The 14,274-nt window shown below is 50.8% G+C and overlaps 1 protein-coding gene across 1 annotated transcript in view; it reads left to right on the top strand.

Moving 5' to 3' along the window:
• Positions 1–12,606, top strand: part of LOC142858117 (IgGFc-binding protein-like) — a 36,353-nt gene extending 23,747 nt beyond the window's left edge. Inside the window, exons 14-20 of the mRNA XM_075987333.1 lie at positions 315–861; positions 1,841–2,412; positions 2,746–3,319; positions 6,893–7,092; positions 9,679–10,062; positions 12,088–12,359; positions 12,469–12,606. Coding sequence (XP_075843448.1) covers positions 315–861; positions 1,841–2,412; positions 2,746–3,319; positions 6,893–7,092; positions 9,679–10,062; positions 12,088–12,359; positions 12,469–12,478 — 2,559 coding nt within the window. The 3' untranslated portion in view covers positions 12,479–12,606. The remainder of the gene's footprint in view (positions 1–314; positions 862–1,840; positions 2,413–2,745; positions 3,320–6,892; positions 7,093–9,678; positions 10,063–12,087; positions 12,360–12,468) is intronic.
• Positions 12,607–14,274: the final 1,668 nt, after the last annotated feature.

Raw genomic sequence — 14,274 nt, 5'->3', positions numbered from 1 at the left:
GAGTGTTGAAAGTACCTGCTTCACGGTAGCACAGAGAACCAGAGACATGGTCTGATGGGGTGGTTCACTTTTGTTAACTCAGCTCTTAGAGACTGCGGTAGGAGGGTTGCAGAGACTTGTAGAAGCCTAGCCTACACTAGTCGTTCCTTGTTACAGGAGGCAACAAACAATATAAACAAAAACAAAAAGTCCATGACTCCACGTGTCTTTACTCTTAAAATAGCAGGGGCAGTAACCTACTTTGAATCCGTTATCTTATAAGTGGTGGAAACACTCAAAACTCTCGGCGCCTCTCACCTCTCTCCCCCCTGTAGGTGAACGGAGAGTTCGTTGCTTTGCCCTTCTACCTGGACGAGCGACTGAGCATTTACCTAAGTGGAGCAGATGTAGTGGTGAAAACCGCAGCAGGGCTCTCCCTGACTTTCGATGGCTACAGTTTTGTCCGCCTGCACGTGCCTGCAGCCTATGCAGGCACCCTCTGTGGCTTGTGTGGGAACTACAACAAAAATCCCAATGATGACCTGACAGCTGTGGATGGAAAACCTGAGGGCTGGAAGGTGGGCGGAGCCCCAGGCTGTGAGGACCAATGCGAGTCTGAGCCTTGCCCAGAGACCTGCACACCTAAGGAACAGGAATCCTTTAGTGGCCCCAACGCCTGCGGCATCATCTCAGACCCCGCAGGTCCACTAGCACCCTGCCACAGCCTCCTGCCACCCTCGCAGTACTTCGAGGCTTGCTTGCTGGATGCCTGTCAAGCTGAGGGCCATCCAGGAGGTCTCTGTCCTGCCGTGGCCACCTATGTGGCAGCTTGTCAGGCTGCTGGAGCCCAACTTGGAGAGTGGAGAAAGCCAGACTTCTGTCGTGAGTACTGACCCTTGCAGCTCCACAAAGACAGGGTCTCCCCCAACTCTTTCCAGGGGCTCTAAGACAAGAGCCCTGTTGTTCTAGTGAAGCTCAAGGCCCAGCTCCACCACCTCCTGTCAGAGATACATCCTGGCACTGATACTGAAAACCACCAGTGGGGTAGGGAAGAACCCAGCTACACACTCAAAGTCACACAGCCTGGGTGCAGACCACTCTGGAAGGGACATTTTGCTAGTGGACTTGGATATGACCATTGACAGTTACTCAGCAAGGAGTGCGTGTCAGAGGCCAAGGGAGCTATGCCCAGTCGGAAGCCCCTGGACCATCTCCCACACTGGACCACTGCCACACACACAAGAGTAGTCAGAGAGCCCAGTGAGACCCTACACTGCCTGCCACACACTGGTCAGATGTCAGACTCCTCAGCTGGAATCAGGACCTGTCCTGGGCAGATCCAAGCAGACTGAGTCAGGAGGTGGGGGCAGCACATTCAGGCAGATCTGCTGAGTCAGGGGCACCCTGTCTATGGCACCCAATCACATACACACTGGCAGGGTCACACCCTGAGACGGAGGATGTCTGAGAGACCAGCGGGTGCTCCAGTCATGTCGGCACCATCTTCCTTCTCTTCAGTCAGGTGATTGGTCTCCCACACACATGGGTCCCTAGTCAGGCAACCCCGATGCAGCCATGGTCGGTTCTGGTCTGTTCTGGTCAGATGCATGTAGTTGCATCTTCAGACAGTCCCTTGTCTTAGATGGCATTTGCCTTAGATGTCAGCATGGCACACCCTCCTCAGGAAGACGAGGTCACACCCCCACACCTGAGCTCCCAAATCAGTGCCCCTGTCATATGTCCTACGTCACGTCCCATAGCAATCCAGCAGCCCCGGCTCATCTCAGGAAGGCTCTTACACACTAGGCCTCCTGCTGCCACCACTGCCTCTACCTGACTCTCCCTTGCTCTGTCCCCACAGCCTTCCAGTGTCCTGCCAACAGTCACTACCAGCTCTGTGGTGACTCCTGCCCTGTGAGCTGCCCAAGCCTCTTGGCCCCAGAGGGCTGTGAAACCACCTGCCGGGAAGGCTGTGCCTGTGATTCTGGCTTTGTGCTCAGTGGTGACACCTGTGTGCCCGTGGGCCAGTGTGGCTGCCTCTACAATGGACGCTACTACCAGCTGGGTGCCACATTCTACCCAGGCCCTGAGTGCGAGCGGCTCTGTGAGTGTGGGGCAGATGGGCAGGTTACCTGCAAGGAAGGCTTAGACTGCAAGCCCTATGAGGAGTGCCGGATAGAGAACGGTGTTCAGGCCTGCTATCCCTCTGGTTGTGGCCAATGCCTGGCCAATGGGGGCATCCATTATGTCACTCTTGATGGACGGGTGTATGATCTTCATGGCTCCTGCTCCTATGTCTTGGCCAGTGTCTGTGACCCGAAACCTGGAGATGAGGAGTTCTCCATTGTGCTTGAGAAAAACCTGGCAGGTGAACCCCAGCGAGTGGTGGTTACCGTGGCAGGCCATGTTGTGGCCCTGGCTCATGGCCCACAGGTGAGTAGACATAAACCTTTCCAGAGTTCTGGTAGGGACAGGTCCCCACCTTGGTCTCACCCTCTAGAGTTTCAGTAGAGCTTGGAGAGTTCCAAAGTATGGGAACAGCACAGCCCTGCCCTGACAGTTCTGGGTTTGTGGGTGAAAGTTTCCACCTCAGAGTCTATTGTAGTCATGGCCCCATCCTGGGAGTTTAACAGGACCTGATTTTAGCCCCAAAGGGACTTAGTTCTTCAAAGAAGATCTGAGACAGACAATGCTCTGTGCAGGAAATTGAGGACGTGCCTTAAACTGAGTTGCTGTCCCCTCATCCTAACTGACTCTTCCACCCAGGTGACAGTGGATGACGAAGCTGTGGTCCTACCCGTGACTGTAGACCGTGTGACCGTGACTGCTGAAGGCCGGAATATGATTCTGCAGACCAAGAATGGGCTGAAGGTTCTCTTTGACGGCGATGCCCATGTCCTCATGTCCATCCCTAGTTCCTTCCGTGGACAGATCTGTGGCCTCTGTGGGAACTTCAATGGGAACTGGAGTGACGACTTTGTGTTGCCCAATGGAGACTTAGCCCCCAGTACTGAGGCCTTTGGAGAAGCCTGGCGAGCTCCAGGCTCCTCCCCAGACTGTGGTGAGGGCTGTGGGGACCAAGGATGTCCTGTGTGCTTGGCAGAGGAGACAAAAGAATATGAGAAAAACGAAGCCTGTGGGAAGATGCAGGACGCCAAAGGCCCCTTCGCAGCCTGCCACCAGGTTCTGAGTCCCTTGGAATACTTCCGCCAATGTGTGTATGACATGTGTGCCAATAAGGGCAACAAAACATACCTCTGTCAAAGCCTGGCAGCCTATACCGCAGCCTGTCAGGCAGCTGGTGCAACCGTGCAGCCCTGGAGGACAGAAGACTTCTGCCGTGAGTGTCTGGGGACCCCTCTTGGAACCTTCTGGGCTATGGAGAAATCCCTGCCTGTGACAGGGCCTCCTTCAGCCGTGCCCCAGCATCCTCTGTGGCTTTCCACTCTACTTCTGACCCGGGGGGTCTCAGACTCTAGTCAAGAGTCCACTCTCCCCAGAGCTCACACCCACCTCTTCCCAGGGCCGTTCTCAGCTTCCTGCAGTGACCTGGAAGGGAGTTGGATGGATTAAGAGCCCACAAGAGTCCTGAGCTGTGGCTCACTGACCCCTCCCACAGACACGGTGGCAACAGATAGACCCCCAATCCTGGACCACACACCTCTTTCCAGTTTGCAGGACAGGGACAAGCCATGCCAGACTCTGCATGACAAGGCTGATGTTTGTTTCATGGCAGAGTCATTTCTCCTCAGTCTCCTGAGGGCAGGAACTAAACACAGTGCCATCAACCCCTCCACAGCATAGCAACTGTCCCAGTGATAACACTAGACACCATCTCCAGCTCTGGACTTCCATGGCCTCGGCCTCCTGGGTTATTTCCTGGTGATCCTTAAATCTGAGCACAGCATTTTATGCCAAACCCGATCTTTCTTCTCTATCCCAGTGCCCATCCGATGACAGCCACACCACTCTGATATTGCTTAGTTAGAACCCAGAGTTATGCCTATCTTTCTACTCTCCTGCTTCAAGCCTCGGCCTATGACTCCCCATCCCATTCAAGCCTGTATCTGATGTTCTCAACCAGCCACCAGCCATGGCCACTCGAGCTGTCCATCCCACTGGACACACGCTCAGGTCCTCAGCGCTGTGTCCCCTGCAGCATTGTGGTAGGTTTTGTGCTGTGGCAAATGCTTGAAAGCAACCATTTTTGAGGATTTACATTGGCTCAAGGTGTCAGTCATTTGTGTTCAGCATGACTGAATGCACACTTGAGCCTGAGGTAGGATGGGGTTATGGCAGAAACAGATAGAGGTGACCAGACAGCACAGAGATCAAAGCCGGAAGCAGGCAACAGATATTCTTGAAAGGCTCAGTCTAGCTGATATACTTTCTTCAACCAAGCCCAACCTCCAAAAATCTCCATTATTCCTCAGTAACACATAAAACCATATATCCATCAGTGGATTGGCCATTGATAAGGTCAGACATTTGTGACTCAAGTACCAGTCAATCACTAGACCACCAAGAAGACTGTATGAGTCTTTGGGGAAACAATTCATCTCCAAACATTCTACCCCTGATACCAGCAGACTCATATCCATGTCATAACGAAAACTGTGTCATCTCCAAAACTCCCCAAAGTCTTTATAGTTCCCACATTGCTTAAATGTCCGAATCCAGAGTCTAAACAAGACTCAATGTAGACCCTTAGATGTGCGCTTCTGCAAGCAAACAAAGTACAATTACACATTTCCAACATCCATTGGTATAATGGGGTGCACATTCCTGTACTAAAAAGGAAGATTGGACACTTATAAGGGAAAGATGGAATCAAAGTAAGATCAAAACCTAGTAGGGGAAATATTGACACGGTGTGAGCTCCAAAGAATGTGGGAGGGAGCCCATAGTCTATAGGCCTTGTCAGCTACAGGCCTCATGGCTTCTGTCTTCTTCTTCTTCTTCTTCTTCTTCTTCTTCTTCTTCTTCTTCTTCTTCTTCTTCTTCTTCTTCTTCTTCTTCTTCTTCTTCTTCTTCTTCTCGTTCCTCCTTCTTCCTCTTCATTTTTTAGTTTTTTAAGGCAGGGTTTCTCTATAGCTCTGACTGTCCTGGAACTCATTCTGTAGACCATCCTGGCCTCAAACTCAGAGATCAGACTGCCTCTGCCTCCTGAGTGCCTCTACTCCTGCCCAGTTTTCTCTCATACTTCTTTCCTGCTGCTTTCCTCCACATGCCCCACATCCCTGTTTTCTCTAACTCCCTGGATCTTCAGCTTCATCCTCACAGCTCTTGCCTCACCCGCTCAGGGGTCCACATACAGATCCCATCCTCGCTACCCATGGCCTGGCCTCTCAAGGATATTTTTTAAATGTGGGTGGAAGCCATGACCCCCATAACTCTTGCACTCCACATTTTCACAAACTCACCTCCATGCAGATGACTTCAGTGTCTATCACCAGCTCAGACAGTTGTCTGAGTCGTCTTGGAGTGCCTGGGAGCGTAGTGAAATTAACTCTGGGTAAACAAGCATCTAGGTGGCCCTGAGTGAATAAGGTGTCCCAGTTGCTCTCTTTCCTCAAGGGAAAGGTCTTTCAAGTTCACACTTCCCCCTTTTCAGATTATGATAGCCCGGTCTTGATGACTCCCAAGACATCCTCAGACCATGGTCCTTGTTCTCCAAGTTCATTGTTCCTGGTTTCATTCTAGAACCTCTGATCTCATTAGAAACCATTTGTCAAATATTTATGCTCTGATTTTGTTCTCGATACTGACTATAAACCTGACAAAACCGGCCAGGAGCACTATGCTATAGGCGGAAGGCTCTGCAGCTTTGGTATGTCCTCTGTCAGGTGGAGCTTTCCGCCCGACACCTCTCAAACATACTATCTGTTCTGAGCTCACACTAGAATTCCTATGAACTCCACTCACAGAGCTCCAGGTTTCTCTAGCCCACTTCTCCAAACACCTCCCATGTGAGTCACATTGCCAGAGTCGCAACATCAGCCTTACATCTTCTTAACAATTTTTGTGTTAGTTCCTTGTAGCCATGAGAAGTACCTGGACATCTGAAGAGGAGGGTGGCTTTGCTCTGGTTTGTGGGCTCACAGGTTTTTGTGTGGGGGTGACTTGTCTGTCAAGGGGGCCTGTGCTGAGGCTGATCATGGAAGAGAGGGCATGACCTGTTGACTAAGGTTTCTGTCCTACCCAGTTCCCGCAGTCGTTAAATCCCAAAGAAATCACACAGAGGTCTACATTAATTATAAACTGATGAGCTAGTATCTCAGGCTTCTTATTAACTCTTATAAATTATATTAGTCTATAATACTTGTCTGTGTTAGCCAGATGGCAAGTACCTTTATTGGCGAGGCAGTCACATCTTGCTTGCTCTGTGTCTGGCTTCCTCTGTGTCTGGGTGACAACTTTAGACTGAATCTTTCTCTTCCCGGAATTCTCCTTGCCCCGCCTCTACTTCCTGCCTGGTTGCCCCGCCTCTACTTCCTGCCTGGCTACTGGCCAATCAGCGTTTATTTAAACTACAAGTGACAGGGTAGAGATCATGGTCCCACAGCAATGACCAGCAGAGTTGCCCATTTCATGGTAGCCAAGAATCAGAAAGAAAAGGAAAACCAGAGACAAGATAGAACCCTAGTAAACTACATACAATTAAGTATGTGTCTCACCAAAGGCTGTTGAGTCTGCGGGTACGCTGTGCAAATCATGAATCCATTGACTAGGTCAGAGGCCTCTCAGTCATTGCATACAGCAGCTGGAGACCCACTCTTTTTTCTGTGAATGAGGAGAGGGGCTACCTCACATCCAGATTACAATAATCACTCATCCCAGACCTAAGATTCAGTAAATGCAGGCCATCAGCATCCTAAAGCACATGTGACCCCCTTGCCTCCTCTCCCTACAGCTCTCCAGTGTCCTGCTCACAGCCACTACTCTGTCTGCACAAGCTCCTGCAAGGGCTCCTGCGCTGCTCTCGCTGGCCTCACCCAATGCAGCTCTCGCTGCTTTGAAGGATGTGAGTGTGATGATCACTTCCTGCTCTCCCAGGGTGTGTGCGTTCCTGCCCAACAATGCGGCTGCACCTACGATGGCCACTATATGCCGGTGAGCAGGGACTCTAAGCAGGCAGTGCGGGTGGAGAAGCTGGAGGGCTGTTCAGAGTTACTGTGCTCTGGGTCTCTGTTCAAGGACGGGACATGGGGACCATCACCTTTCCCCAGCTGTGTCTGCTGTATTGAGTCACCCCAGACTGAGCAGGTCAAAGCAAGAGAACTTAATTCCCCACAGTTCTGGAGACCAAGAGTCAAGGATCAGGCTCACTGCACTAAAGTCAATGCGACGGAAGGCTGACACTGTCTTAAGAGGTTCTGGAGGAAAATCTACTCCTTTTTCTTCCACCCTCTGGTGGCTTTGGTCATTCCTGGGCTTGGCCACACCACTCCAGCATCTGCCATCACTTCTCTGGGTGACCTGACATCTCCCTGTATAGTCCTTTTATGAGTGTCCACGGGATTCCCCACCTAGACAATCAGGATAATTCTCCATCTAAACAACATTTATCACACCGCAAACACACATTTCCATTTAAGGTAGCATGCTTGGTCCCGGGAATTGGGAATTGCTATCTTTTGGTGTGGGAGCATTCCTCCACTACCCTTCCCTCTCTGAACTTCTTCACCTGCAGAATGGTTGGGTCAGCATCCTGGCTCCATACACATTTGATGCTCAGGACAGTTGGTACCCAGTGAGCACAGGATCATCCTCCCGTACATCACATTCAACGAGAATAGAATCTATAGCAGTGCAGTGGGTGGCTCAGCTGCCAACATTCAACAGTGTGATCTGGGATTTAATAGTTAATTTATCCTTGTTGATGCTTCTCGGAAGCTCCTTGTGTGGCCAAGTTTGTTTGAAATGTTAATTTATCTTTAATCGTAGCAGTCCAGCAAGATAGATATGCTGGCTGTTCCTCCCATTTTACAGAGACTCTGCCTAGACAATGTCTGCCATTTGCAAAGGGAGCCAAACTCTTCTTCCTTCGGGTCTTACTGTTTCCTGGCAGTCGTCCAGGGTCCCCTAGGTTAGCTTGGCAGCCTCCCAGTGCTCTCACAATCAGCTGTGCGCCCCATCCCAGTGCTGATCCCCTTCTTTTACCTTCTAGCTTATTCCAGAGCATCTACCTGCACCTCCTAATCTCACATTTAAAAATGAGGAAATTTATTTATATGACAGACGACAATTATCAAAACCAGGAAAGTAATGTTGACTCCACACTGTTATCTAATCTGTAGATTTTAACCATAGTTCACCAGCTGTTCCAGTAAAGTCGGCTACAGCAGTTACTTCTCTCTGGGTCTGATGACCTCACCAGAGAGTGAAAGGCGGTAGAAGAGAAACTGTCTGCAGAGCCTAGGACCAGAGTCGGGGCTCTGAGAGCCAAGGGAGCCTGAGAGGGGCATGGAGAAGGAGCAGCTGGTGAGGGATGAGACACAGGGGAGGTCGATGTGTGACTGGGGTGAGTCCTTCAGGGGCGACCATGCAGACACGCACAAAGCTGAAATCAGAGTCTTTACTGTCAGCCGCATCTGCATTGGGGAACTTGTCCAAATCATGCAGCCCCGAGTCTTACAGTCCTTCGTCTCTTTTGTGTACTAAAACCACATCCTGGTTGTCACACTTCAGTTAGCAAGAAGCAGAACTGCAGAAGCCAGAAAGCAAGGTCAGTACATTTAGGGAATTTTCTGGAACTATGGACCAGGACTTCAATGGATTAGGTCTTTGTTTCCATTTTGGCAGGTTTCAGGGCCTACATGCTAGGTTCTAAGGTCAGAATGGTTTCTCTTACATGGGAATGCATGTATCTGTGCTGTCACTACCTGTACCCTGTGGGGGTGCACTGCCCACCCTTACACATATAGTTAGCTCTTACAGCGTTACAGATCACGTCTAATGGGTCACTTAGGCCCCTTTTATTTGGTTCTTATAGCCATGTGTTTCCAGTCTGAGCCAAGGATTCTGCTCTCTCCTCACTTAGCTTTTGGGTGTTATACTCACTTGATGGGTCCCGTGACATTTGCTTGGTTTCTAGGCTCATGAATTTACTCTGTCGCTGTAAGAAAACAGCTAATGCAAGCTACTTCATGGAGGAAATGGGCTTATAAAGCTCACAGTTTTGGAGGCTAGAAGTCTAAAGAGCAATCGTGATGTGGGCGCTCATGAAGCCCCCTCTCCATGAGGCCATAGCAGAAGCGTGTGTCTGCCTCTGTCAAGGTGTAGCCCCTCCCTAGCCTTTAAAGGCCACCACGTGTCAATCCTGGGAGTTCTACTTTGGTGACTCTATTAATCTAATCACCCCGCGGAGTCCTCACTTCTAAAAATTATGTTTCCAATCTCTTCATACAAACCACTTTGAGGAATAAACTCCTGAATGGGTTCAGGTAGACAAGCCATATTCAAGCCATAACAAATAGCCTAGAGTCGGTAACATTATCGCCATGTGGTCTCTCATTCTCCGGTTGGCCTAACTCTGGCTTGTTCCTACAATAACTGGGTACAATCTGAGGCAGAGACAGAGTGGTGACCGGATGAATTGCCTGACCTCTGAGGGCCATTCAGACTACCGTTGGGGAGAGGACACACAGCATCTCTCGCCCGTGTGAATGCACACCATCCACCCCTTTCTGTGCACAGGTGAACTCCTCACTGTTGACCTCAGACTGCAGCCAGCTCTGTTGCTGCTCCGGAAGCACCGGCCTGTCATGCCACCCAACCAGCTGCCCATCTGGCCAAGTCTGTAAGCTCCAAGACGGAGTCCGGAGCTGCCAGCCTGCCCAAGGTGTTTGCTCCATCACTGTGGGGGCCAACCTCACCACCTTTGATGGGGCTCACAATGCCATCAGCTCCCCTGGTGTCTATGAGGTTTCTTCTCTCTGCCCGGGAATCCAGAAGCCTGTGCCCTGGTACCGTGTGGTTGCTGATGTCCAGTCTTGTGATGGCAATGACAAGATCGTGGACAAAGTCCACATCTTCTTCCAGGATGGACTTGTGACTGTGACCCGAAGCAACGGCGTGTGGGTAAGCCTGGGCACAGAGGGCACGGACGTCTTCCCTGGGCTTTCCTTCTTCCTATCACGGTATCCTTCATCCTGGCTATCCAGTGGTTTTGTGGTGTTTCCCTCATCTAGGTCTCTGCACATTTTCTGGATTTGTACCTGTCTCTGAGGTCAGCCTGGGCCCCTCTCCTTGGCCTGAGTTCTTACACTAAGTAACTGCATAGCTTTGTTGTTGGTCTTAATCAAGCCTCTGCTGGTTACCAATGGCAGGAAACAAACACAAACTGCCCTGGGGGAAATGAATGGACCGGGTCCATATCTGGGAAACCCCAGCTACCTACCCTGTCAGTTCACACCTTTAGGTTTCAGACTTGCTGACCAATTGTTCAGCTTCATTCCCGGAGAGCAAAGATGACCAGCGTCTGCCTCAGGCCTGTAGTCTGCCACCTTTGCTACCTTAGTACAAAGTGATCTAACGAAAGTCCCTGTGATGCATCTCACGAGGCTGGTGTATGCCATGTGCCCAATACTGGAATTAGTCACTGAGATCTGAAGCATAGCGTGCTATAATGGGCCAGACTGGGGTCACATATCAGGATTCCCCCTGAGCCATTCTCAGAGAGGCGCCATGATTCCCTCAGAGGACTCGGCATATAGTTATGCTAATAACTAAAAAAGAACACAGTGAAAAGGACATGAGGCCAAACCAGCAAGAGGAAGGAGCCACCTAGCACAATCCTATAGACCCAGGCACTCGCTCCCAAGGGTCCCCTACTGGAATCACGGAGTCCTTAAATCCTCCAACAACAGTCATGACAAAGCCTGGGAAGTATCTTTAGGGAAGTTCATATAAGCATCACTTCAAGTTTCCAGTGATGCTGGTTACATTGGCACTGGCTGCATGTCATGGACAAAAATGGCTCCCACTGTTACCATCATGAGAAAGCAGTCCAGATCACCACTTCCTGCCAGTACCTAGACCACAGCCTGACAGCCTGGAGGTACCAGGAAATCCTGACTTTTGTGAATAAGCTCAGCCTTCTCAAGGCACCATGCTGGGTCACTGAAACGACTCAACCAATTCTTACTGCAGAGTTTGTAGCCAGCAAGACTGTCCACCCGCTGCTTCTGTGTGCCCTCTGCTGCAGTCATCCCTTGTTCCCCTCCTCGCTTCCAACGTCTGCACCTACTCATTCTTTGACCCTTCCTCCCTCCCACCCACCACCCTTCTGTTTTCTGAGATCTGTCTGTCTTTCCTACCTATGTACCTACATTCGCAATTCCATGAGGGAGCGACTCAAGGGATTTGAGAAAGAGTGGGAACATCTCTTTCCAAAGAGTTTCACCGGGGAATCTAACATAAGAAAGCTTAACCCATTGGGGAGAACAAACAGACGCTGGGAGACAGTCACAAGGCTGCTGAGTCTGCAGCCTCTGACAAGAAACTGGAATTTTCCCGCATGGTTATTACACTGCCGGGATCGTCACCTTCATTCAGACACAAGCCCAGAAGAGGAGCTGATGTGGTTGCATTTGCTGGAGACCCAGTTACTTGCAGACAACCCGGAGGGTCGTTCCCTTTGAACATTATGATTTAATATTTCACATCTGGAATTCCTGGTTTGCTTCTCTGTCTGGTACAGAATGTTTTGCACTAGACCTTGGAAAGTTGTGGAGAAACTTTGATCCATGCCCCACTCCTCCTCTTCCTATCCTAATCAATGTATCAGAAAGATATCCTCCCCAAACTCGTAAGTTGCTATTGGGCAGGTGAAATGGTTTAGTGAGGAAACGAGCCACCAAGCCTAATGGGACCTGAATTTGATCCCTGGAACCCACAACTAACTCCCGACTGACCTCCACGTTTGTATCAGGGCATGAGCGTACATATTAATTAATTTTGTATTAGAGCAGCATAAGCATGCTCAGCTCCAGCTGTCTTCCCATCTGTGCATCCCTCATGTACCGCTCCTCTCCAGGCCCCATCCCTTCCCGCGCCTGGCCGTCACTTAGGTCTCACTTCTCCATCTCCCCTCCCCCACACCAGGTGAACGGTCTCCGAGTGGATCTCCCAGCTAGCGTGTTAACGTCTGTGTCTGTGAAGAGGCTCCCTGATGGCTCCATGCTCATCCACCAGGAGGGAGGGGTCCAGGTCCGGCTTGGAATAGATGGGCATCTGGATGTGATGGTCGGTGATGACCATGAGGGCATCCTGTGTGGGGCCTGTGGAAACTTCGATGGGGACCAGGCCAATGATAAGTTTGGCTCTCAGGAGAACACATCAATGGAGAAATGGGAAGCACAGGACTTCTCCCCATGGTGAGGCTGGAGAGTGGACGCCAGACTTTAGGGGACTGGGGGAGGAGGCAGTGTGGGTGGGTGGGTACTTAGTCTGCAGCATGAAGTGGTAAGTGTCTGTCTCTTGCAGTTCCAGCTGATCAGTCAGCACTGGCGATGGACACTTCAAGAGCTGCATCTTCCAGAAGCTACGGTGATTGAAGGATGCCCTGTGTGTCCCTTCCCTGTCCCTCCCCCTTGCTGAGCCACTGAGGCCACATCTGAAAGCATTGAGTAAATGTCTTGACCCAAGCTGTGTGCCAGTGTGTCTGCCTCCTGCTGTCGCCCCAGCTTCCTCCCCACAGTGGGAGACATGGATGATGATGACGTCTATGACGGGTGTCTACTAGGAGAGGACGGGGCTCATGTGTGGGGCGCGGCAGGTGAAGGAGTAGATGGCCAGAGTGGGGAAGCACTGGGGAGATCGGGAGTCATAGAGACAGGGGACTAGAGGAGTGGATGGTGAAATAATGATGGAGGACAGGATCGGGGAAGAGGTGGAGGAGGGAGGGAGGGAGGGAGGGAGACAGATAGATTCTGGCCTTACCATTGACAAGCCTGGTGAGTCGCCAGATTCCTTCCTGACTTGGTCCCATCACCTGTAAATAGAAATAGAACGAAGGCTCGGATTTTCTCAGAGTTGGAGTGAGGATTTAGTTCCTGAGTTCAGTCAACAAGGCAAATGAACAGCGAAGCTGATGGAGGCCATTGAAAGCTAGGAGGAAAACAAGAAGACTAGGCAGAAGAACACGGCAAAGGCTGCTGCTTTAAGATAGCAGGAAAGGCCTCTCGGGTTTTGGTCAGCTGATGGGCGGGAAAGCTTGGTTGGAAAGAGTCCCAGAAGCAGCTATGAAACAAAGACAGGAAGTACAAAAGTTCCTTTCAAGGAGCTTTGCTACAAAGTAGCCAGAGCGGCCCTGTATTTTATCCTTCCATATCGGGCTTCTAGAGGGCTGGCACAGAGTCCGAGAGCTGGAGTCAGTTTACAGTTTGAGGATGTGAGTGAAGGTGTGTGATTTGGGGTGGGGATCTGGATGGGTGCTGAGGGCAGCGCAGTCACAAAGAGGTGCAGGACCATGAGTTTACGGCCAGCTAATGGAGGTTGGGACAGAAGGATGTTTGGAGTACTGGTACTAAAGAGAATAAGGCGGAGATGCAGAAGCTGGTGGGCAGAAAGTGAGGTGCCTGGAGCTGAGTCTCTGGGCCGTCTGTAGGTCAGGAACTGATGCCGCCTAGAGATGAACAGGCTGGGACCTCTAGGGTTATCCCCACCACTGGATTCCCACCATAAAGCATAAGTGTGATAATGGGATTGACAGCTTGGCTTGAGGACATGATCACTGGACGAGAGGAAAGCCAGGCACTGAGGAGCCACAGTGTTCAGGGGACCTACTGGAATTCGGAGAAGCATCATGATTGGAGGAGTGTGTTGGGAAAGCTTGGGGGTTAGTATGCTAATTAAAAGGATGGGAGTAGATCTTTCTGGATGCCTGTGGCTAAGGAACCAGGGAGGAAGGATGCCAGCATGCCAGGAAGAGCAAGGGCTGGGAGTCTTATCTCTTCTACCTGGGTACATTGTTGGGTACATTGTTACTGCTGGGCGGGGCAGGCTGGAAAGTCCTCTACAAAGGAGAGCAGGGCCTGTTTAGAGCAGCAGAGAGAAAAGAAGCTGCAGATGGTGTTACTGTTTGGGCAGGAAATGCCACTCAAACTGTTGCATGCTCATGGCTCAACCTGGAACACATGTTCAGAGGTGGCCTGAGGGCAGCGACTCTGTTACTGCACTGCAGAGTTCATTCTTCTCCGCGAAGGGAAGAATTCAGCTGAGAAACATTAACCCTTTAAGCTGAAGTATATCGGGCAAAGCAAAGTGAGCACACATCTGAGTGCTTAGACT

The sequence above is a fragment of the Microtus pennsylvanicus genome, chromosome 1 (assembly GCF_037038515.1).
Source record: "Microtus pennsylvanicus isolate mMicPen1 chromosome 1, mMicPen1.hap1, whole genome shotgun sequence".
Lineage (NCBI taxonomy): Eukaryota > Metazoa > Chordata > Mammalia > Rodentia > Cricetidae > Microtus > Microtus pennsylvanicus.
Note: the sequence above shows the minus strand (reverse complement) of the source record. Positions and strands in the feature narration are given on the sequence as shown.